This window comes from Carcharodon carcharias, chromosome 7 (genome assembly GCF_017639515.1).
Source record: "Carcharodon carcharias isolate sCarCar2 chromosome 7, sCarCar2.pri, whole genome shotgun sequence".
NCBI classification, from domain to species: Eukaryota; Metazoa; Chordata; class Chondrichthyes; order Lamniformes; family Lamnidae; genus Carcharodon; species Carcharodon carcharias.
The window spans coordinates 157,324,825-157,348,854 of NC_054473.1; the positions used below are offsets into that span (position 1 = coordinate 157,324,825).

Consider the following 24,030-nt stretch of genomic DNA (forward strand, 5'->3'; position numbering starts at 1 on the left):
TCTCATGGCAGACTTTGGGGGGGCCAGCAATGCCTCAACTAATCTCCCAAACCCCCAGCAGCTGCCATTGAGGCCACAGGCCTTCCTATGGGAGGGGCTCACCTTCCACAACGAGAGATCTTGAGAGGCCATCCTCTTGTTCTCCCGCTAAGATTGGTAACACCCACCTCTGACAGTGGGGCTGCAGGTCTTTCATGCTGGATGATGTCCAATTGGCCCTCCAGCCTCAGAACCCACCTGCTGTTCTTAATTGGACTCGGTTGCTGCCACTTAACTGACTGCCTTCTCCAAATTTTCCCTTGAAGTCCTGACAATGACATTTCTGGTTTCCTGACCTGCATTTCGGACTGGGAGCTGGAAATGCAAATTCATCCCATTGAGTGGAATTTTCCAGCCTTCCCCCGTGATGAGGCTGGTGAGCCATTGAAATCCCCGATCACACTGGCCGGACTGGAACATCCCACCGGCGTGAAGGGGTGGGGGAATTCTGCCCATTGTGTCTAGAATATGATGACACATTATACAATCCCTTAATTTCATGATATGAAGCTTCGAAAGAAGCGCAAAAAGAATTCAAACAGATGTATTTTTGGTACCGAGTCTCTCATTTTTCATGCACCATTTAATCAGTTGAACAATTTCACTAGCTGGCTGACATTACTGCAGATTTGCTTAGCTTTCTGCACCTGAACTTACCAGTGCAAGGACATGGCAACTTCTGCAAACTCAGGCAATTTGAGTTTATTAATTCAATTTATATTTTTTGTATTGAGATGGGGTTTCCCATCTCAGGATTTTTCAAAATTATTGAGCATGGTGGTTTTTTTTCACGCTTTTTGGATCTTTGATCCTGTCAGGAAGTAAACAGCAGGAAAATAAAACTAATTTACCGTTAAGACAGGAACAGACTCTACATTATTCTAAACACTTGCTCAATTTGATATGCTATAATAGGGCGGGATTTTCTGGTCCCACCCGAAGCCAATGGACCTTTCGCTGTTCCGTCAAATTTTCTGTCCCGCACATGATGATTCCTGCAGTGGGCAGGACCTGAAAATTCAGGCTGTAGTTACAGCACAAATAGATTAAGGAATAAATGTATGATTTTTTTTCTCCAATTTACTTCCCTTTTTGGTGAACCCCACACAGATGTTTGATTCAGCCTGGTGCTGTTGTATCCTAGCAACATTATATTTTGTCTTGAACTTCTATTAGACCTTGGGCCAACAACATTATTATTAACGGCACCGTGTTAGTGGTATACTGACAATGTTGCATGACTATTCATCAGGGGTTCTATTTTTGCCATGTTTGTCAGCTCCAAAATCTGAGTATGTTGATTCCTATTTTAAACCTTCCTTTGTGGAGCACAGCTGCAACCACTGAAGCATTCCCAGGGTCCCTGTGCTAATATTGACATACTTTTGGAAAACCGCAAATACTGATGCACTGCGTGGGACACCACCGCCCCCCACCACCCCCCCTGCAAAAATGAACACCTCCTCAGGGACTCGAAGAAAATATCAACACACTCATGGCAAACAATTGCAAATGTTGCTCTACTCTATGCCCCACACGATATTCCTTCCATTGATAAAAGCAAAGAACTGCGGATGCTGGAAAACCAAAACAAAAGCAGAAACAGAAATACCTGGAAAAACTCAGCCGGTCTGGCAGCATCAGCGGAGAAGAGCAAAGTTGACGTTTTGAGTCCTCATGACCCTTCAACAGAACTAAGTAAAAAAAATTAAGGAATAAATGTATGTTTTTTTTCTCCAATTTACTTCCCTTTTTGTGATTCCATTTTTACTTAGTTCTGTTGAAGGGTCATGAGGACTCGAAACGTCGACTGTGCTCTTCTCCGCCAATGCTGCCAGACCAGCTGAGTTTTTCCAGGTATTTCTATTCCTTCCATTGACTTTAGTGAAAGGGAAAATCCAGTAGGCCATATATTAGGTAGTCTATTTGAAATTGTCTGCTTTGCACTATCAGCTATCAGGTTAATATAACTTCCAAATCATCTTAGGGAAGAGAAATTTGGAGTTACTTCTGGTACCTGGCAGTAGGGGGGTGTCTGTTGACCTTGAGACTATCAAACCCTAATTGGCAATGAACTGCAAGGCCTTGTGTTCCTGGAGCACATTCAAAACCAGGGGATTTGAGGCCAAACAGGTACTGGGGAGGCATGTGGGGAATGGGAAACAGTCTGTTATCTGGTGAGTACAAGGACATCAGAGGAAGAGTCAAGACTGTTGTAGAAGAAATCTCCAGACATCATTACTATAGTTACGAGCAAAAACATAAACTTCAGAAGTATGGATATTTTTAGAACTATCCCATCATTGCTGTGACTTCTAAAAATAGGTTAAAAATAAGCACTTAGCAGAGGAAAGACGCTGACTGACTTAACTTTGAAGTCACATAGCCTCAGACGTAATGATCATGTTTATGTTTCTCTTTATTCAGTTACATACTCTAATGACTAAGTGGATCTAGTTATTTTGGAAACAGGCTGGGTTCTCTTTGCAGGTTGCTGGCGATGTCATCAGTCTTAGCTTACTGTAGCTCACAAGATTTCACTTCCTGTGCATAGCTGGGTGGAACAAAATCTATCACGTACATGTTGCTAAGCAATTTCTGAAATCTTCTAATTCTTGGCGGTAGCTGGGTTAAAAAGAGTGTTTCTGAAGCTATGATGGAATTGTAATTGGATCAAAGCATTCAATTTTACCTAATGGTACAGTAGTTTTGTGACCAAGTGGAGTTAGGAGTGTGTCAATCAGTATATTCTTTCATGGAGAGTACTGCTGGCTCAATGCTACCACCATGGCCTTCCTCCATTGTGCCTTCCCTTTTTCCATCAAAAAAAAGCAATCTCATTATGGTCTTTAACATGAGGAGGGGAGGAAAAACACCACAAAACACAAACTAGATGGTAAAGCAGCAGCCAGCTGTGAGCAAAATATATATTCTTTTAAAAATAATTCAGAAATAAGACCCTTTAAAGCCATATTTTGTGTGGCAACAATGCGTGGCCATTTTACATGGGGGTGAATTACATGATAGAAAATGGGATGTGTGGCATCATCATGTCATTTCTGCCTCCATTCATTAGAAGTAAAATGGCTGTGAATTCAATTGAATGGCCACCCATTCTATTTCACCTTGCTCTTGCTCCAATAACGTCTCCTTCAGCTTTAGCTAGCCGGTAATTATTTGACGGTGGTGCATTACCACATTGTTTTCTGCCTTTAAAAAATGCTGCTCCATATTTACTGATCCCATACCTGCTGTTACTTTTAGCATGATTAATTTGTGGCAATTTTAGGTTGATCAAGTTATCCTGTGGACTTTAGTAAATATCCAGAATTTACTGGTGTTGCTATTGGCTTTAGCTAGGAGGTCAAATTCTACAGCTTCCTGTCACTTGAGCTTTACTCCAGATAGGTGAATATTTTTATCCTTGTGGCATGGTCGCATTGCTTTCCTTTTGTTTAAAAGTGAATATTACCTCACTCCTGCTTAAATGACCACTGTTATGCTGGCCCGTACCTTCCAGTGAAGATACAATTGAGTCAGATTGCCACTCCGATTGCAATACTTACCTTGAAATCCAGTCGCTCCTATCTCACCCGACATTCCAATTCGGGCTGATCGAGATCTGTGTAGCACAGCGGGTTCCCAAGGCCTACAGTCGAGGGCAGCTCAGTCGAAGGTAAGTAAGCCATGCCCCCTTTCTTACAGCACCAGCTGCCATAAACCAGGTAAATTTAAAGGTTCAGCCACTTTGACAAGCCAGAGGGAAGGTAAGTGTATAAGGTAAATGGACAGGATTTGGGGTGGGGGGGAGTGGTTGGTCGGGTCGGACCTGGGGGGGGTGAGGGTCGCATCTTTTGATGGTTCTCAGTGCATGGCAAGTTCAACTTCCCAGACAATTGCCGTGCAATTCTTACCTGGGAACTTATGGAGAGGGTTCCACTGCGCATCTTTGGGGGTTCCCCCCAGGTATACTGCCCTGAAGCTGGGAAGCTATGGCCCCTTTTCATGAAATAGTATTGAAGGTGATTGCAGAGCAGACACTATTTAACTTCTAACAGCCAACTGGTGAAGGAGGAGGACGAGACCAGAAGTCAACCTTTCTTCAGTTTTAGATTTATTCACACAGTGAAACATGACAAGTGTAAAACCCTACTCACCACCCCAATGTCAATGCGTGCCTCTTTACATGTGCTCAAATAACAAATGCCCTCCACCTGTTTATTCTTACCCTTAATTTGGACAATTAACAGATAGGGTTTCAGGCAGTCCTGTGTTCCTAAAAACCAACAACTTTATGAAAACAACTTGTATTTATATGATGTCTTTAATAGCTAAAATGTCCCAAGGTACTTCATCAGCATTATAAAACTAGACATGACAGTCACATAAGGAGATTTTAAGTGAGATGACCATAAGCTTGGACAAAAAAATTAATATTTCAGGAAAGTGAGGGAGAGAGGCAGACAGGTGTAGGGAGAGGCTTCCAGAACTTAGGACCCAGGCAGCTGAAGGCATGTCCACCAATGGTGGAGCAATTATGATTGGAATGCACAAGAGGCCAGAATTAGAGGAGTGCAAACATCTCAAAGGGTTGTGGGCTGGTGATGATTGCAGAGATAGGAAGGAGCATGGCCATGGAGGGATCTGAAAACAAGAGAATTTTAAGACCAAAATGTTGCTTGACTGGGAGTCCATGGAGGTCAGCAAACACAGGGGTGATGGGTGCATGAAACTTGGTGAGAGTTACAACATGAGTAGCAGAGATTTAGATGACTTCAAGTTACGGAGGGTAAAATGTGGGAGACCAGCCAGCAGTGAGTTGGATTAGTTGAGTCTAGAATTGGAAAAGGGTTTCAGCAACAAATGAGCTGAGGTTGTGGGGGGGGGGGGGAGTCAGGCGATGTTACAGAGTTGGAAATAGGGTCAAAAATAACATCAAGGTTGTGACCAGTCTGGTTTCGTCTCCACCTGGGAAAGAGTTGCAATGAGTAGCTATGGAATGGAGTTTGAAGCAGGGAAAGAAAGAAATGGCTTTGGTCTTCCCAATTTTTAAATTTCTGCTCATCTAGTAGCGGGTGTTGAATAAGCAGTCTGACAATTTAGCAAGAGTTCAGAGAGATGATAGTGAGATAGAGCTGGGTGTTGTCAGCGTACGTGAAAACTAATGGTCTGCTTTCAGATGTTGCTGTTGCGGGGCAGCATGTAGACAAGAAATAGGAGGGGGCCAAGGGTAGATCCTTGGGGACACCAGAGGGAACAGGAGCAAGAAGAGGAGCCATTGCAATTAATTCTCTGGTTACGATTAGATAGATAAGAATAGAACCACATGAGAGCAGTCCCACCCAACTGGATAACAGTGGTGAGCCATTGGAAGAGGATGGTGGGGTCAACCACCTTAAAGGCTGCAGAAAGTTTGAGAAGGACAAGGAGGGAATGTTTACCTTTGTCACAGTTACAAAGCGTGCCATTTGTGACTTCGATAGGAGCTGTTTCGGCATTGTGGCTGGGTAGAAAGCTAATAAGAGGGATTCAAACATGATGTTCCAGAAAAATGGGCATGGATTTGGGAGGTGACAACATGTTGAAGGGCTTTGGAGGGGAAAGGGAGGTTGAGGAGGGCGTGGTATTTTGCAAGGATGATGGGATTAAGAAATGTTTTCTCTTTGAAGGAAAGGGATAACGAAGGCAGATTTAAAGGAGAGGGAATCAACACCTAAAAAGCAAGAAATATTAACAATATCAACTGATATGGAAGGCCAGGAGGGGAGATTGGATGATCAGCAGTTTAGTGTGATTGGGTCAACAGAGCAGGAGGTGATTCCCATGGATTCCCAGAGAGGGCATGAGGGGAAATAGGAGAGAAATTAAAGAAAGATGCCGGATCAGGTCTAGGGCAGGGGAGAGTTTTAGAGGAAGTTTGACCCATTGGGCTAGGGTAAGATAGGGACATAGCAGGACTGATTGGATGACTTTGATCTCAGTGGCAAAGAGGTCTGTGAGCTCCTCACATTGAGTGTTGGAGGTGAGGGTGGAGAGGGGTTTAAGAAGACTATTAGCAGTAGAGAAAAGAATCCGGGTTTTTTTTTTTGCCAGGATGATCCTGGAATAGCAAATAGTTTTAATTGATGAAAGCAGCACCAGATTGTTCTTTGTGTGGGTCCAGCCAGAGCTGGTGGTGGATAGCTAAACTGAAAGACAATACATGGTGGTGAATGTCTGAAAAGATTAGCTTGAGCTTCGTGTCATTCCATTGGGTAAAGAGCTACTTGGAGTACAGCTAGAATGAAGCATATTCATGGCCATTGAGGGAAGAAGATTTCTGCAAATATATAATTTCAGTGTAAAATGAGGAGCTACTTGAATAAAATTATAAACCCTGGACTTATCTCACTTGATAAAGGATGCTGTAGGAGTCTTGACATGTTTGGTGCAATTGTATAATCCCTTCTCTTCCAGTTGCACTATCTACGTGACTTTCGTTTGCATATCCACCTTTGCTGTACACAACAGCCTCTACTATCATGCCCATCTAATGCAAAGTTGCTACAGACATCATGGGTACAGTGAAGTATATTATAGATCAATAGAAGGCAAAGGTAGCTAACCAGGGCCATTACTCAAGATTTCCACGACTGCTACCATCTAGAAGGACAAGGACAGCAGGCACATGGGAACACCACTGTGTGGAAGTTCCCCTCCGAGTCACTCACCATCCTGACTTGGAAATATATCGCCGTTCCTTCACTGTCGCTGGATCGAAATCATGGAACTCCTTCCCTAGCAGCACTGTGGGTATACCTACACCACAGAGACTGCAGCGGTTCAAGAAGACAGCTCACCACCATCTTCGCAAGGGCAATTAGGAATGGGCAATGAATGCTGGCCTAGCCAGCAACACCCATGTCCCATGAACGAATAAAAAGGATTGACATTTTGAGGGCTGCTAAGCAATACCTATGGACCAAAAACTGCACGAAAGAAAGGTTATGCTTTTAGAAAATTTAGAAACTTGTCAAATTTATGAAGGAAAATTGTTTGCTTCCACAGAACATATTAGAAAAGTACAGAAATTCATTGTTTCCTGGACTTAGATTTAAACAAAGTGTTTTTGAAACCACTGTTAGTCAGACTGTAACTAAAACATTGACTGGAATCCACGTATAGGCCCTGGGGGAGGAAAAAGTTCCTTTCTGATATTTTTGTGATCTAGCTTTTCAAATAATAATAAATGACAGAAATTGCATTCAATTGTCAGAAATTGACACAATGTACAATGTGGATGGAAATTTTACTTGAAACCCTCACACCTGAATTACACATGCAAAACTTTTCATTAAATCTAATGGGGTTTCCCCGAAGCCACAAAGTGGAACTTTGGTAACCTGTAATGTAAAAGCTTTATAGGTAAAATAAAGGTGAGGTGGGTGGGGAAACATTCTTATTCATGAAACAATACATCATAATTTTCTTTTCTGAATAGTAGGGACAGCACTGTCATGTTATGTATGAGCTGCTAATAAAATTGTGGATGCACAGTTTTAAAATTTACAGCTTCTGAAAAGGTGACTTTGTGTCAGTGAAAAGATGGAACTATCCTTCAGCCCAATTTTCAGACAGCTAATAAAGTACAGACTCTCACTACAAATATAAAAGCAATTTAAAAGTTCATCTGTCGAGTGCACAACACTTATATAAAATGGTTTTCCAAAGATTAAGAAAAAGAGCAATTTAGCTGCCAGGTCCTGCTAGAACTGAATCACTGCGCTGAAGAAGTTCATTGCAGGAGGTCAGCTCTGAGGAAGGGATTAAAATTTACAAGAATTGGGAACAGCAAATTTACTGCATTGAGCTTCCATCTCTAATCGGCTCTGATGGGAGATATGGGGCAGAATTTAGTATCCTGCGGACGGGTGTAAAATTGCGTGAGAGGATGTCGGGCGAGTGTCCTGACAACATCGCTCACTCGTGTGATATTTCGCTCAGTGGGCGTGTGCAAAAGTCGGAAGAGCACCCACTGGCAATTAAGCCCATTAATAGTGCAATTGACTCAGGTTTTTTGTGGCCCGCCCAACCTTATAGTTGGCATACGGGCAAATCGGCCAGGCGGCCTTTGCATTTTTCATCAAACTTCACCCAAGGGCGGGAAGAAATTTGCGTGAAGAAATAAAAAATAAATTTCTGTGGACAGAATTTTATATTTTTAGGTGATTGAGTATGATGCTTGGAGACTTTTTTCAGCTTTTAAAACCTTTATTTTAGCCTTCTCAAGTCTGCAGCTCCCTGAGACAGCTGTCTGTCTTTAGGCAGCTTTCTTGCAGCATTCACGGAAACATTATCACCCGCCTTCTCCCCACTCCCACTCTGGCAGCACTGAGCATTTGAGCAGGCGTTTCATCTGGCTGGTGTTAATTGGCCAGCCAGCATGAGATCATGGTTGGCAGTCCATTTCCTGACCGCTCCCAGCCCGCCGACTGGACATGCCCATCATAGGTCAAATTCAGGGCATGGAGTTAGAAAGATCAGCTTGGGGTTGATACTAAGATTCTGAAGAAACTCGTTCAGCCTGATCCAGTGGCTGGGGAAGGGACGAAATTGGTAGCAAGAATAAGGAGTCTGTGGAGGGGACCGCTGAAGGCAATAATTTTGATTAATCCAATTATTTACTGGAGGAAATTACAGCTCATCCGATATTGGATATTGTGCAATCAGTCTGATGGCAATGAGGCAGGGCAGAGATCAAAAGGGTCATCGAAAGCGTCTCTTGTGAAGATGGGGAAGTTGGCTTTGTGACTTGGGAAGATATCATCAATAGGACATAGCTAAGCCAGCACACATTGGTGAGTATGAAGGGCAGGGAGTTGCCCCAGAAAGCTGGTGACAGGGATTGCACCAGGGCCCTCCCACATACTGTGGGGGTGTGTTTGGTGGGGGGGGGGGGGGGGGGGGGGGGGGGGGGGGGGGGGGGGGGGGGGCGAGGGGGGGTAGGTTTTGTAGTGGTCATGGAAGCACACCAAAGAAAGAAGATGGCAAAAAATATTTAAGATCCTACTCTACTCTTTACTCTTCCAGCTCCCACCCCTAGAATATCTTCAGACTTTGGAGACTGTTGATTGCTGTTAAACAATTGCTTTCATCCCCTGATCGCAGTGCAAATTGCCTGGGTCATGGAAAATGTGCACTCCTTCCTTAGAGGGGCAATGCACCTTCAGTACGCTGCAGCTACCAGGTGCACTGTTGTGCCCAGAGAGGAAATTTCATAATCTTGAATTATAACCCAAAACCTCAATTCTAGAGACGAGAGAGAGAGAGAGAGAGAGAGTGTGTCGCTAGCTGAGACATGCTTTCACCTAAATTTCAAAGTTATTTTCAGAAATACATGATGACTGAATATTGTCTACCTTTTACAGATGTTTGCAATATTCATAGATTAATAAATGAGACAATGAGTTAAAATTGAGACAAGCATTGGCCTTTCTGCAATTAGGATGTGAATACTTCTGACCAGAAACTTATCCTTCAAGCCCTGGTTATAACAATGGAGAAAATCTGAATGCATTTTAGAGAATTTTATCTGAGTTCTCACTGAATTAGATTTCTAGGAGTATAATGTTATACTGTCTTTCATGAGGAATAATTTTCCTTTTGCTGCAACTAAAATACCTGTCTACATTTAATAGGACAAATTAAGTGGGTGATTAAATGGGAGAAATGGAAAGAAAAAGCAATTAATATTAAGAATCTGAAATAAAAAACAGTAGTTGCTGGAAATGTAAGACTGATTAGTCATCAGCTGTAAAGAGAAAAAAATAGCTTATTGTTCTGGCTAGGTGTCTTTCTTCAGAACTCTTCAGTGCTTTGCTAAATGGGAGGGCTCTTTATTATCATTAATCCTACAAATTTATTCACATTGTGATAACTTCAATTATTTGCCCTGTTATGACCTATGCCTGAAAGTCACTTTGTAATGAATTTATTCATCATCTGATTTATACATGAGAGGAGTCCTAGACTTTATCAGTGAACACAAGAGGAAAAAAAGCTCCACAATAATTCATATGACACTTGAACATCAACAGCAGTAATTTTATTATAGGGTTAATTCAAGATCGCATGGCAGGAAAAGCTGAAGTGAACTCATTGTGTGTGAAAGGCATAATATACTGTGAGTCATGCTGGCTGATCATTGAATGGTTTTGAAACCCACTGTTTGCATCACTCTCCACACAGATCTCCTTTCACCCTCTCAACCCTACTTCCTTCTGTGTTCCAACCCCACTGGAAAAACATATCCCTTAATTCACTTACAACCGCACTTTTAAAACCCTCACTGTCTACCCTTTGCCCTCTGTTCACCACAGCATTCCTATATTACATTTCTATAAACTACTGAACTTATCAACCAGACCCTCTTCTCCACTTTTGATGCCCTTCATTTCCAATAAAATCATTCCACGGTAACGCCCTGAACATTTTTCCTTGTATAGTCCTCATCTCCACTCCCCTAAAATCTAAGGGATGCAAGCTTGAATGGATATGGTGGGTAGCTGGATTAGCTGAACCTGGTCCTTCTCTCATCTCAGCTGCCAAAACTGCTCATTATTCCAGGATTATCCTGGAAAACAAAGATAATGCTGGCTCGACTGCAAACCGTCTTCTCTAGCCCTACAACCCTTTGAGATATTTGTACTCCTCTAAATCCAGCCTAAGTTGAGCATGATTTCAATTGTTCCACTACAGGTGCTGTGCCTTTAGCTAGTTATAGTAGTTATAGAAATGTAATATAGGCCTTAAGCTCTAGAATTCCCTCCCCAAACCTGACCACCTCCACTTTTCTTTCCTCCTTTAATTACTCCGTAAAAACATACCTCTTTGACCAAGCTTTCGATCATTTGCCTTTATGGCTGGAATTTGACCAACACTTTGGAGATGGGCTGCGAGGTGGGAGGGATAGTGAAATGGCAGTGGAAAGTGTAGGGAGGGAAGCCTGATGTGACCTCACTAGCAGGAGACATTATCAAAGGCTGGAGTGGAAGTGGCTCGGCTGTCTGCTGACTGGAGGTGTGTGGCCCATCAATCCAATTAATTACCTGTTGGCAGCCATTTTACCAGGCTTTTGCGAACCTCTGAACAGACCCCGCCCCCAGCATTGTTTTGAGTCCACCAGCTGCACTGAGGCAGCCTCTGGGCAGCTTCCTGGAGGGGAAAGGGGGAGGAGGGGGGAAAGAGAGGCCTAGCTCCAACATATTGATAACTCACTTACTGCCCCTTTGAGGGTATCTGAACACGGGGTTGCCCTCTCCTTTTCCTCTACTGGTGGCTCTGCTGAGGCTGCAGAGCTGTTGACTCTCTGATTGAGTCAGCAGGTCAGAAAGGCAGGCCGGTGTCCCTAAGTGGCAGCTTGGAAGCTGCATGTTGTCCTAATATCAGGACCTATGGTGTGCTGGTAAGATTCCAGCATACATTTCTTATGTGGCTCAGTGTCAAATTTTGCTATTTAACACGCTTATAAAGAGCTGTTTTACTGTGCTAAAGGTTTTATATAAATACAAGTTCTTGGTGTATTTCTATTTTTGAGTTTATACTTTCATGTGATGCGTGGAGAGTTCATGCTGTGTTTAAACAGGAAGTCTCATTCACAGGGCGTGATTTCCTTTGCTACAGATGGCAATAACATTGATTAAACCATTATAAAAAACACCTCAACTAATGACTATAAAAGTAGCAACAAGAGAATATCTATCCCTTTTAATCAGTTCCACGAATCTTTCTGTTCTGTTCCCTATCCTGCAATCTGCTTTAGAAATCAAGAACTATTCCAAGGTTATTGTTAGGACAGTTTCCAAGCATTTGCATTTTTGGGTTCTATAATATCATAGTTCAAGTGCAACTAAAGGCAAAATCCTGAAGATTTTGGAAATCAGAAATATTAACAGAAAAGGTCATAAATATTCAACATGTCAAACAGCATCTGGGGAGGGAAAATCAGGGCTAAAGGATTGAATCCTCCTAAACCTGAGGAGGCAGATTTCAAGGCAAGATTGTGAGGACTACTGCTGCCTCCACAGGTATGGCCACCATGTACTATATTAAAATTCTTATCTCTTCTGAGGGGATCTCAAGAGTGAGGATTGTTGTATATATAAACTATATAAAGGCATCAATAAGGGATTATATTAACATGTTGTGGGTTTATTTATTGAGACTTGGCACATGGGACAGCTATACAATGGCATAAAGCTTCAAGAAACCAGGAGCAGAGCTGACTGGTGTGCTCTCTGCTGAAAAAGCAAAAGTGAAACTAAAACTGGGTCACATGACACACTTTCTAGCTAGTGATGTCATGCTGCAATCCCTTGAAGGCATTTTACAAAATTCCCATTCTTTTTAAAGATATTCCACCCCCCCCACCCCACAACTTCCAAAGAGGTACAACTATTTACAATACATGTTTATGTTTAGTTACTATTACATAAGTGCATAAGACTGGTGAATCTATGAGTCTCTAAAGCATAAAGGTGATCTGCTGGTATGCCCAGATCTTGCAATGGTAACCTTGTCTGGAGGTGTCTTTAATTGTTCACTGTGACCTTTGGGATCGTCACACTTGGATGTTGTTCCTGGTTGCATTTGGGATCCAGTCCTCAATGAAATAGGACTGCATGGTAGTTGAGGATCTGGAGTGGATCCGATTTATCCTCGGTTACACCTCACCATTGAACCTTTGTGTAATGACTTCATGGACCTTGATTCTGAACAAATCCTTGTCAACCTGGCTGGTTGTTACATACCTTTCGTGGATTCTGGATGCAAACTTTGTAAACTTGGAAATGCTGTACCGCATTATCATTGTGCACATTGGTCAACTTCTCTTGTAGTTTTAAAAGTTGCTCTCTAGTTTCTGAGGGAGTAGAGAGTAGATAAACTGGTATGCACTGGTCTGCAAACATGAGATAAAAACAAAAATAAAAACAAAAAACTGCGGATGCTGGAAATCCAAAACAAAAACAGAATTACCTGGAAAAACTCAGCAGGTCTGGCAGCATCGGCGGAGAAGAAAAGAGTTGACGTTTTGAGTCCTCTTGACCTTTCAACAGAACTAGGTGAATCCAAGGAAGGGGTGAAATATAAGCTGGTTTAAGGTGTTGGTGGGGTGGGGGAGAAGTGGAGGGGGGTGGTGTGGTTGTAGGGACAAGCAAGCAGTGATAGAAGCAGATCATCAAAAGATTGGACATCCAATCCCTCTACACCTCCACCCCCCATCAGGATGGTCTGAGGGCCCTTAGCTTCTTCCTTGAACAGAGGCCCGAACAATCCCCATCCACCACTACTCTCCTCCGTTTGGCTGAACTTGTTCTCACACTGAACAATTTCTCCTTCAACTCCTCTCACTTCCTCCAAATAAAAGGTGTGGCTATGGGTACCCACATGGGCCCCAGCTATGCCTGTCTCTTTATGGGTATGTGGAACATTCCTTGTTCCAGTCCTACCCCGGCCCTCTCCCACAACTCTTTCTCCGGTACATCGATGATTACTTCAGTGCTGCTTCATGCTCTCGTTGGGACTTGGAAAAATTTATTAATTTTGCTTCCAATCTCCATCCTTCCATCATTTTCACGTGGTCCATCTCTGACACTTCCCTTCCCTTCCTTGACCTCTCTGTCTCAATCTCTGGTGATAGACTGTCCACCAATATCCATTACAAGCCTACCGACTCCCACAGCTATCTCGACTACAGCTCCTCACACCCCGCTTCCTGTGAGGACTCCATCCCATTCTCTCAGTTCCTTCGCCTCCGTCTCATCTGTTCCGATGATGCTACCTTCAAAAACAGTTCCTCTGACATGTCCTCCTTCTTCCTTAAGCGAGGTTTTCCACCCACGGTCGTTGACAGGGCCCTCAACCGTGTCCGGCCCATCTCCCACGCATTCGCCCTCACGCCTTCTCCTCCCTCCCAGAAACATGATAGGGTCCCCCTTGTCCTCACTTATCACCCCACCAGCCTCCGCATTCAAAGGATCATCCTCCGCCATTTCCGCCAACTCCAGCATGATGCCACCACCAAACACATCTTCCCTTCGCCCCCTGTCGGCATTCCGTAGGGATCATTCCCTCCGGGACACCCTGGTCCACTCCTCCATCACCCCCTACTCCTCAACCCCCACCTATGGCAGCTCCCCATGCCCACGCAAAAGATGTAACACCCGCCCCTTCACTTCCTCTCTCCTCACCGTCCAAGGGCCCAAACACTCCTTTCAAGTGAAGCAGCATTTCACTTGCATTTCCCCCAACTTAGTCTATTGTATTCGTTGCTCCCAATGCGGTCTCCTCTACATTGGAGAGACCAAACGTAAACTGGGCGACTGCTTTGCAGAACACCTGCGGTCTGTCCACAAGAATGACCCAAACCTCCCTGTCGCTTGCCATTTCAACACTCCACCCTGCTCTCTTGCCCACATGTCTGTCCTTGGCTTGCTGCATTGTTCCAGTGAAGCCCAACGCAAAGTGGAGGAACAGCATCTCATCTTCCGATGAGGCACTTTATAGCCTTCCGGACTGAATATTGAATTCAACAACTTTAGGTCTTGAACTCCCTCCTCCATCCCCACCCCCTTTCTGTTTCTTCCCCTTTCCTTTTGTTTTTTCCAATAAATTATATAGATTTTTCTTTTCCCACCTATTTCCATTATTTTTGAATATCTTTAAATCTCTTATGCTCCCCCCACCCCCACTAGAGCTATACCTTGAGTGCCCTACCATCCATTCTTAATTAGCACATTCGTTTAGATAACATCACCAAATTCAACACCTGTGTGTTCTTTTGTTCTTTTGTCTGTGATATCTTTTGATGATCTGCTTCTATCACTGCTTGCTTGTCCCTATAACCACACCACACCCCCACCACTTCTTCCGCCCTATCCCCTAAACCAGCTCATATTTCACCCCTTCCTTGGATTCACCTAGTTCTGTTGAAGGGTCATGAGGACTCGAAACGTCAACTCTTTTCTTCTCCGCCGACGCTGCCAGACCTGCTGAGTTTCTGCAAACATGAGCTCTGCTGGTGATGGAATGATTTTAAAGATGTTGCTCTCAGATGCAACAGTGCAATGTGTAGATCTTGCTTGGTACTGTCTACATTTGAGAATTAGGGATTTCACCTTGCAAATCATTCATTCAGCTAGGCGTTACATTCAGGGTAATAAGGAGAAGTAATGTGATCGATATTTCAATTCTCACACATATCCTGAAATGGCTTACCAATAAATTGTGGACCCTTATACGTGATGATCTCTCTAGGCACACCAAATAAATTGAAAATAGCACTTAAGAATGTGCACAACATTTGTGCTTCACATATTGTGCAATTGCCAAATATAGGGGTACTTGGTAAAGCGGTCAATGATGACAATGAAGTCAGCGCCACGGACATGAAAAAGGCAATTTTGACCAAGGATGGGTAGGAACTTCATGTGAAATCAGTGGTTCTTTGTTCCAACATGGCATATGCTCGTGACATCACTTGCACTTCTTGATGACATCTTAAATGTCATTGTTCATACCTGGCCAATAGACTGTATCTCTTGAGAGGCTTCTCATCTGATCTATGCCCCGTTGTGAGTGATGAAATTGTTGAAAAATATTAGATTGCAAAGATTCCAGTATGATGACCTAACATTAAAAATGACTCCATGGGAGATGCCTAACTCGTCCCAGTAAGGCCTAAATAGTTTCATGTGTTTGTGGACATGCTGAATTGAATCAGGCCATCGTTCAATGATCGTTTCCATAGTTTTTCTAGTGTGGAATCTTTCATCATTTCTTATTGTAGCTGTTGGCATTTGTGTTGTGCAAGAATTACCAGACCAATTAGGTGTTTTGCAATTTCCTGTGGGTGTAATGTGGCAGCTCCCTTGAAACCGCCAAGTTCAATGAAAAAATTCTGGATATTTTGATGTTAGGCTGTGAACTGAGGTGATAGAAGTAGATAGGACTAATTCCATTAGTGTGAGTTCGTGGCATGCATGTAGACCTAGGATTACTGGGTCTTTAGTCTGCATGATGTAGAACACATGTGACAACCAGGAGGATTGATTGTACTTGCGCTCCAGGACTATAGAACATGCACATGAAATCAGCGAACCATTATAAGCTAAAAGTTGCACCTTAATAGTTTTGGTCATGGCATCCATGTCTGTGCATACTATCCCTGCAAATTCTAAAAGAAGTGTATGTTGGCACTTGTCCGTGTCAATCATGGCCAATAACAAATAGTTACCAACTTTCTTAGGGCAGACAGTTCAAATCTTGGTAAACACTTCGGACGGTGAAATGGCATCTACGTTTTCCATGAGATTAACTGTGTGAAACACTTTTTCACCAATTTTCATCTTGTCGTGTACTCCATCATTATTTTCTGCTTTGTCAGTCACCTCATGTATATGCGTCTGACAGGATACCGGATGGTCATTCTTTATTGCTTGAAGGTACCTATTGTTTATGGTCTGTTTCGATCAGTGCACAGATCTTAGTGGCTGCATCAGCCTTTGCCATTGTGCACTGCCAGTGCCAAAGGCCCTTTCTGCCACATGCTTTGCAGGATTTATGGAAAGCTGGGCATTTCCTTGGTGCATGCAGAAGGCCACATCTTCCATGTCTTGCTGTGTTTGGGTATTCTAGTAAATGCATTAACAATTGGGGTTGTACTTAAGACTTGTAAGCTTTGTCAACCTGCAAGGATTGCTTCGTACTTACGTCCAATCTTGAACTGCTCTTCGACGTGATGCGTTTTGGGCTTGACTAGCAGATCCTTCTGGAATGCCTCCATGGTAGTGGACATGATCACCAAATAAACAATTCTGTCTGCTAGCTCTGCATTTGAAAAACCACAGTACATAACCTTTTCTCTGCATCTGCTGACAAAGTGGTCTATGGATTCTGTAGGCTGTAGTTGAAATGACATGAACTCTAGTCGATGAATGCAGGAACTTAACCTGATTCTGAACCAGTCTTCCAATGTAGTCCATATCTTTTGGGAATCCTTTAATTCTTCTGATATGTTCAGCCTGTGTAGACCTTCATTCCCAATTGCTCGGAGAATTTTTATGGCTTGCTTGTCTGGTTCAGACACACCTGAATCAAGAAACCATAGCTCTGCACTGTTTAAACATTTTCAATTTGATTAGTAGGTCAGCTGCATCTCAATTCAAACTGGGGAATTTTGTGGACATTCTGACAATATCCTTTTGACCTTCTTTCTCCTATTGTACCTGGGATGAGTGTCGCTGTAGCCGCTTTGGCGCACTGTTTCGAAGCTCCACCTGTATTAATTGCAACATTCTCTGGCCCCACTTTTATGACAGTTTTTTCTGTGTTTTTTGTTTGACTCTTCCTCACTTGCTATCTCTTCAGCCCATGCCCTGGTCACTTGCCTTTCCTGAATGAGCTACTCCAGTGCTAGTCCTCTCGTCGCACTGTCCCAATTATTGAATGTACAGTTACAATCTCACCACAAGAGATCCGTAGGCTTACCAGCTCTTTACTTCAGCACTATCCTGGCCCGTGTTTTCAAAACCTTTCTGTGCAGTCACCAAGCTGCAACTTCAACACCCTCTGAAGCTGTGGCTTTGTTGTGGTCCAATCAAAATCAAGGATTGTCTTGTGCCATGTGGTATGCTCTACGACTGTTCACCATCTCACACCTGTACTGAATCTTGCTGCCAGGCTGAGCACCATGACGTTTAGAAGGAACCACTGCTGCACACCATGTTCTGTTTATTCAATGATATAATGGCCCCAATTGCTCACAGGGATTATGTAAACACTTTCTGGGTTTCTTTGTTACATACGACATATGAACACACAAGGAGCAGGGGTAGTCCACTGGGCACCTTGAGCCTTCTTCGCCATTAAATAAGATCATGGCTGATCTGATTGTGACCTCAACTCCACCAACTCCTGATAACCTTTCACCCTCTTGTTTCTCAAGAATCTAGCTCTGCCTTAAAAATATTCAAAGACCCTTCTTCTATTGCCTTTTGAGGAAGAGAGTTCCAAATACTCACGACCTTCTGAGAGAAAATATTTCTCCTCATCTCTGTCTTAAATGAGCAACCCTTTATTTTTAAAACAGAGAGCCCTAGTTCTAGAACCACCCACAAGAGAAAACATCCTCTCCACATCGACCCTGTCAAGACCCCTCAGGATCTTAAAGGCTTCAATCAAGTCGTCTCTTACTCTTCTAAACTCCAGTGGATACAAACCTAACCTGTCCAAATCTTTCCTTATAAAATAACCCACCCATTCCTGGTATTAGTCTAGTAAACCTTCTTGGATCTGCTTCTAATGTGTTTACATCCATCCTTAAATAAGGAGACAGTACTCCAGTACTACAATGTCCTGTAGAACTAAAGCATAACCTCCCTACTTTTGCATTCAATTCCCCTTGCAATAAACGATAACATTTTTTAATAACATTAATAACATTTAATAATGTTAGCTTTCCTAATTACTTGCTGTACCTGCATACTAGTCTTTTGTGATTCATGCACTAGGACACCCAAATCCCTCTGCATCTCAGAGCTCTGTGATCTCTCACCATTTTAAAAAATGCTTCTTTTTTATTCTTCCTGCCATAATGGGCAATTTCACATATGCCCACATTATACTCAATTAGCCAAATCTTTTCCCACTCACTTAACCTATCTATCTCCCTTTGTAGCATCCTTATAACCTCTTCACAATTTACTTTCCTAACTACATTTGTGTTATCAACAAATTTAACAACCATACCTTCCATCCCTTCATCCAAGTCAGTAATATAAAGTCAGTAAAAAGTTGAGGCCCCAGCATTGATCCCTGTGGCACACCATCTGTTACACCCTGCCAACCAGAAAAAGATCTATTTTTGCTCATGTTGTAGGGGCTAACATATGGCATGGATAGAAGATTGGCTGGCTAACAGGAAACAGAGGGTAGCCATAAATGGGTCTGAACCAGACAAGCTTAAATAAATTTAGCCCCTACAACATGAGCTTTTATTTTCCACAATAACCTTTGATGTGGCACCTTATCTCAGAGCTCTGCGATCTCTCACCATTTAAAAAAATCTAAGTATAGTACATCCACCGGTTCCCCTTTATCCACAGTATGTGACTCCTTCAAAGAACTCTAATAAATTGGTTAAACATAATTTCCCTTTCACAAAACCATGTTGACTCTGCCAGATTGCCTTGAATCTTTCTAAGTGCTCTGCTAGAACATCTTTAATAATAACTTCTAATATTTTCCCTTTGACAGATGGTAAGCTAACTGGCCTGTAGTTTTAGCTTTCTGTCTCCCTCCCTTTTTGAATAAAAAAGAGTTACAACCTAGTGAAGCCTTCCCTGAGTCTAGGGAATTTTGGAAAATTAAAACCAATGCATCAACTACCTCACTAGCCACTTCTTTTATGAACTGAGGAAGAAGCCCATCAGAACCCAGGGATTTGTCAGCCCTCAGTTCCAATAATTTTCTCAACACCACTTCCCTGGTGATTGTAATTTTCTTGAGTTCCTCCCATCCTTCCATTTCCTGGTTTACAGCTATTTCTGGGATGTTACATGTATCCGCTATAGTGAAGATCAACACAAAATCCTGTTCAATTCATCTGCCAACTCCTTATTTTCTTATTGAGACTAGCCACATGAGAACAGCTATACAAAGGCATAAAGCTTGAAGACACCAACCAGAGCTGACTGCTGTATGCTGTGCCGAAAAAGCAAAAGTAAAATAATTGCTGGATCACATGACACACTTCCTTTCTAGTGATGTCACGCTGCAATCCTTAAGGCAAATTACAACAAGGATCCCTCACGTACTTCCTCCAACAGTAGCAGCACGCCACTCTGACGATGGGGCTGTCATTCCATGGCTGCATGTGCTCTGACTGGGCCTGCTGCTTCAGGGACCCAATCACTGCTCTTATTGAATGGGAACGTCTTGCAGGGTGGGCACCCTAATAGTCAAAGCTGGGTCACGACCTGGAAATGGTCCCCATTCATGCTCATGTTTCAAAAAGGAGAAGATCCTACCTAATGTTTTAGGTCCATGGCCTTTCATCATAAATGATGAAAGGTCATAAGCCTGAAACATTAACTTTATTTCGCTCTCCATAGATACTGTTCTATTTGCCCAGTATTTCCATCAATTTCTCTTTTAGTTATTACAGTTGTTTTTGAAAGCTTAGAGCCATTCTGCTAATTAACAGCTCAATGAAAGTTTGAGGAATAGCGCCTCATCTTTCAAACAGCTTTTCAACGAGTTCAACAATATCAGGTCATAACCATGGCTCCTATTCTTCAGACAGAAGCTGCTAGTAATCATTCTGCTGTTGCCATTTACAGCTCCTCCAGACTATCTTTTGTTTTGTTACCTATCTCAAGCACTAAAAGAAGATAGGTTTATGTTGGGTCCATTCATCAGAACTGATTTTCACGGAGTTGCTGACAGTACAGGCAAGGGGACTTCAACAAATGAGCAACACTGATGTGTTAAGTACTTTCAGAAAGAGGGGATTAACGGGTCAAAGCCTGTAAATTGACTATATACAGGAAAAGAAATGTAAATAGATGCACAATCGAACAAAGCAACCTCATGAGGCTAATGAACAGTTACCAGGAAGAGAATAAAATGAGCTAAAACCTCAAATGTTAGGGGAAGTAATGGGACGTGAATGCAGAATTTCCTCAGAAAATTCAGATTCAACCAAAGCTTTAGTTGGTTTAAATGGATTCAAAAAGGCATGCCTGGTCCCATTTGATGAAAATCTGGAAATAATATCACAAAGATATTTGCATAATTGGACTCTATTCCAGTACTTTGACACATAACTACTGCAGTTTCACTGATAGTAATTGGAGAGACATATTTTGGTGACAGACATTTGATTCATCGCATGGGTAGCAATAAAAATGACTACTGTAGCACGCCAGCTCAATGGAAGTATATCATGGCCAAGCCTCCTACAGAATGAGGTAAATTCAAGCTAGAAGGACGGGCGTTGAAATTTAATAAAAATTCCACAAATTTGATATCTACCTGCTCTGTGTAAGGAACTTTAAATTAAAACTGATACTTAATATGTTCTCTGGAAAAATAGCAGCATTTAATGAAGTGAAGATGTCCAATACTCCACAGCAGTCTACAAGAGAGGTCAATGTACTTTTACTGCGTTTATTCTGAGTTGGAGGAAGGCTAATGCTGACAACTCTGACTGTGTTCAAAACCTGGCTAAAGGTGTTGTATTCTTGTTAATGGGCTGTTGTGTGTTTTCTACCCACCTGATAGAATTATATCTATCCTTTGATAAGGGGCTAGAACCTATGGAAGAGTTTTGCATGTAAAATGTGAGAATATTTTTTTGTAACAAAGGTATTGTGGTCACCGTGCTTAGTTTTGAAGACCCACACTCTGTTCCATCAGAGATTTTGGGTTATTAACTAGAATAGTTCAGGTTATTTCCACTAGTAAATGTTTTTGAACATTATTGTTCACTGACACAGTTTGATGTTCTTTTCGGAGGCTGGGATGGGGGTTGAAACCACATTGACCTTATATTGCAATAAACGAAGGACCACGGGACTGTACTTGCAGTGACTTCCAAGTCTAAAAGGCAGTAGAGTTTGTGGGTCAGTGGGCGGTCCCTCATTAACATTGGGACAGTGGGCAGAAGTATCGAGGTGGTTTTTGTTGACCGTGCTAGTGGAAATTCTGATAGCCACCTGCTCATGACGGAGGGCTTTCCAGGCTTTCACCCTGGCTACAACACTTCTCCAATCAGCCCGTCAGGCAAGTTGGTTGATGCAGGAATTGTTATCTCTTTGGACAGCCAAGTTTGGACCCAATTGATGGGACCCACCCACATCATTAATGGACAAAAGTAGCACCCTCACAAAAAATCTGCAGAATAGAGGAGGCGAGTTTAATTTCACTCAAACCCAATGTGTAACACTTGATGTGTTCTGAGTTTTATCGGCCGCTGCACAGGCTAAGCTTGTGCATGTGCGGGGTACTTGAATTTCGTAAGAAATCAGATGCTTAATTGTCCTAAGTCATAGACACCTAAACCTTGTTACCAGCCCCAGGGACAGCCCGATTAATGTCTGCAACAGTATTAACCAGTCACCTAACAGAATGTGAAATCAAACTCTGGCCCTTTGCGAACACATAAGAAACAATAAACTAAGAGGGCTGAATTTTCACTTTGGAGACAGAAAACAGGAGCTATTCCTGCTTCCGGGTTCTGCACCCCACCCCGAGGGCAAATAACTAATTGATTGGGATTTTGACCAGGGCACCCCATTAAATGGAGGTAGACAGATGCCTTTGATAAGGAGCTAGAACCTATGGAAGAGTTTTGTACGTAAAATGGGAGAATACATTTTTTGTAACAAAGATATTGTGGTCACTGTGCTTAGTGTTAAAGACCCACACTCTGTTCCATCAGAGATTTTGGGTTGTTAACTAGAACAGCAGACAAATTGTAGCTCGCAGCTGAAGAGCCAGAGGGCCTCCAGCTTCAGAGGAGCAACCAGCAGCAATGAATACTAAGTAACTGAGAAAGTGATTCAATTTGAAGGTGCTTAATTAGCCACTTTTTAAAAGAATGTGATTTAAAAAGAGAAAGCAGCCGTGGCACAAACCTGGGCAGGAGGAGGGGGGGGATGAGACGGAAGGTGTGGGAGAGGACTCCTTCTCCAGCCCATCCAGATAGGGAGGCCTGAAGTTCTGCATAAAGCTCTGGGAACCCTGGTTTGCCGCTTGCTGTCCACCTCCAGGAGGTTGATCTACCCCCTCCCATCACGTTAGGAAACTGGAGGTTGCCTGGAAACTGAATCAGCCTCTGTAACTTACCTCTAGCGAGGTTCTTAATGAGTCTAATTGGCTGCCTGACCTCGTGAGGATGGTCAGCCCTGAACCCACTTTGGCTAAAATGGACGACACCGAAAGCGGGGTTGGGAAAGCAGCTGGTTCCGCTATGTTTGGACCACATCAAGTTCCCTTCCCGACCTCGAAAATCCAGTCTGGAGTATTTTTTTCAGCAGGATTTGTAAAACTGGAATGAAATTGGTATTGAGCCATAATGAAAAACTGACGACAACAAACTGGCAGCCTATTTTATGCCTTCATCAATTTTCTTTTCTGTTACAGGAAGGGTGAAATTGCTCCATCTTTATAATATCAATTTGATTATAGGCTGGTTTTATGCCAAATTCAAGGTAAATTTAGTAGCAAGTTGCTCATGAAACAAAATAATTTGACTTCTTCATAAGTGGCATCAGCACTGCTCAATGATTCACCATCTCAAGACATCCTCCACTGGAGACACAAAAATGATGTGTTTCTTCCTTTATATCATTAGGATGTCTTTTCGCTATCTGCTATTCTGAGATCTTAAATGAAGTGAATAAAATTTGAGGTGCAAAGTGTCCTGGAACTAAGTATATTTTTCAGTCCTTTATTAAAATAAGTGTGCTTTAGCTTATCACACATGTTTTCAATTAACTTCTATTATTTCACAAGTTTATGCCAAATGTTCCAATTAACTATAGCAGAAAGCACTGCTGCATCAGTTAATTTTAATAATTAAGAACCAACAAGACAGCTCCTGACTATATACAGTGTGAGCTCTGCTGGAATGGTTGAGAACGTTAATCCAATTTTGTTCTAGATTTTAAATTTAGTTTATTGTGCCAGTTTCTAGTCAGTCGGAGTACAGGCAGTCTGAACTGAATGCACTCTCAATTGTTTCCTAGACTCAGATCTTCACAAGTACTGAGGATCTAATCGTTGTGGAGGACTAGAAGATAGCTCATATTTGGGGTTTAAAAACAATCTCCAGTTTTCCAATCCAGCTTTGATCTGATTATTAGAGTTCAAGGTTTTTAAAGAGTAAGACAGCGTTGTGGAACCAAGAATGAACTCTGATAATGTGACACAAAAACAGAAATACCTGGA

General features: G+C 42.5%; 2 protein-coding genes across 2 annotated transcripts in view; both read right to left on the reverse strand.

The window, feature by feature from the left end:
- Positions 1-16,861, reverse strand: part of dpep1 (dipeptidase 1) — a 121,602-nt gene extending 104,741 nt beyond the window's left edge. The window contains exons 1-2 of the mRNA XM_041191691.1: positions 16,789-16,861; positions 12,828-12,976 (exon numbers count right to left, since the gene is read on the reverse strand). Of these exons, the coding sequence (XP_041047625.1) occupies positions 12,828-12,976; positions 16,789-16,861 (222 nt within the window). The remainder of the gene's footprint in view (positions 1-12,827; positions 12,977-16,788) is intronic.
- zgc:162592 (uncharacterized protein LOC561993 homolog) overlaps positions 1-24,030 on the reverse strand; it is an 85,964-nt gene that overhangs the window by 42,696 nt on the left and 19,238 nt on the right. The gene's annotated exons all lie outside the window — the stretch shown is intronic.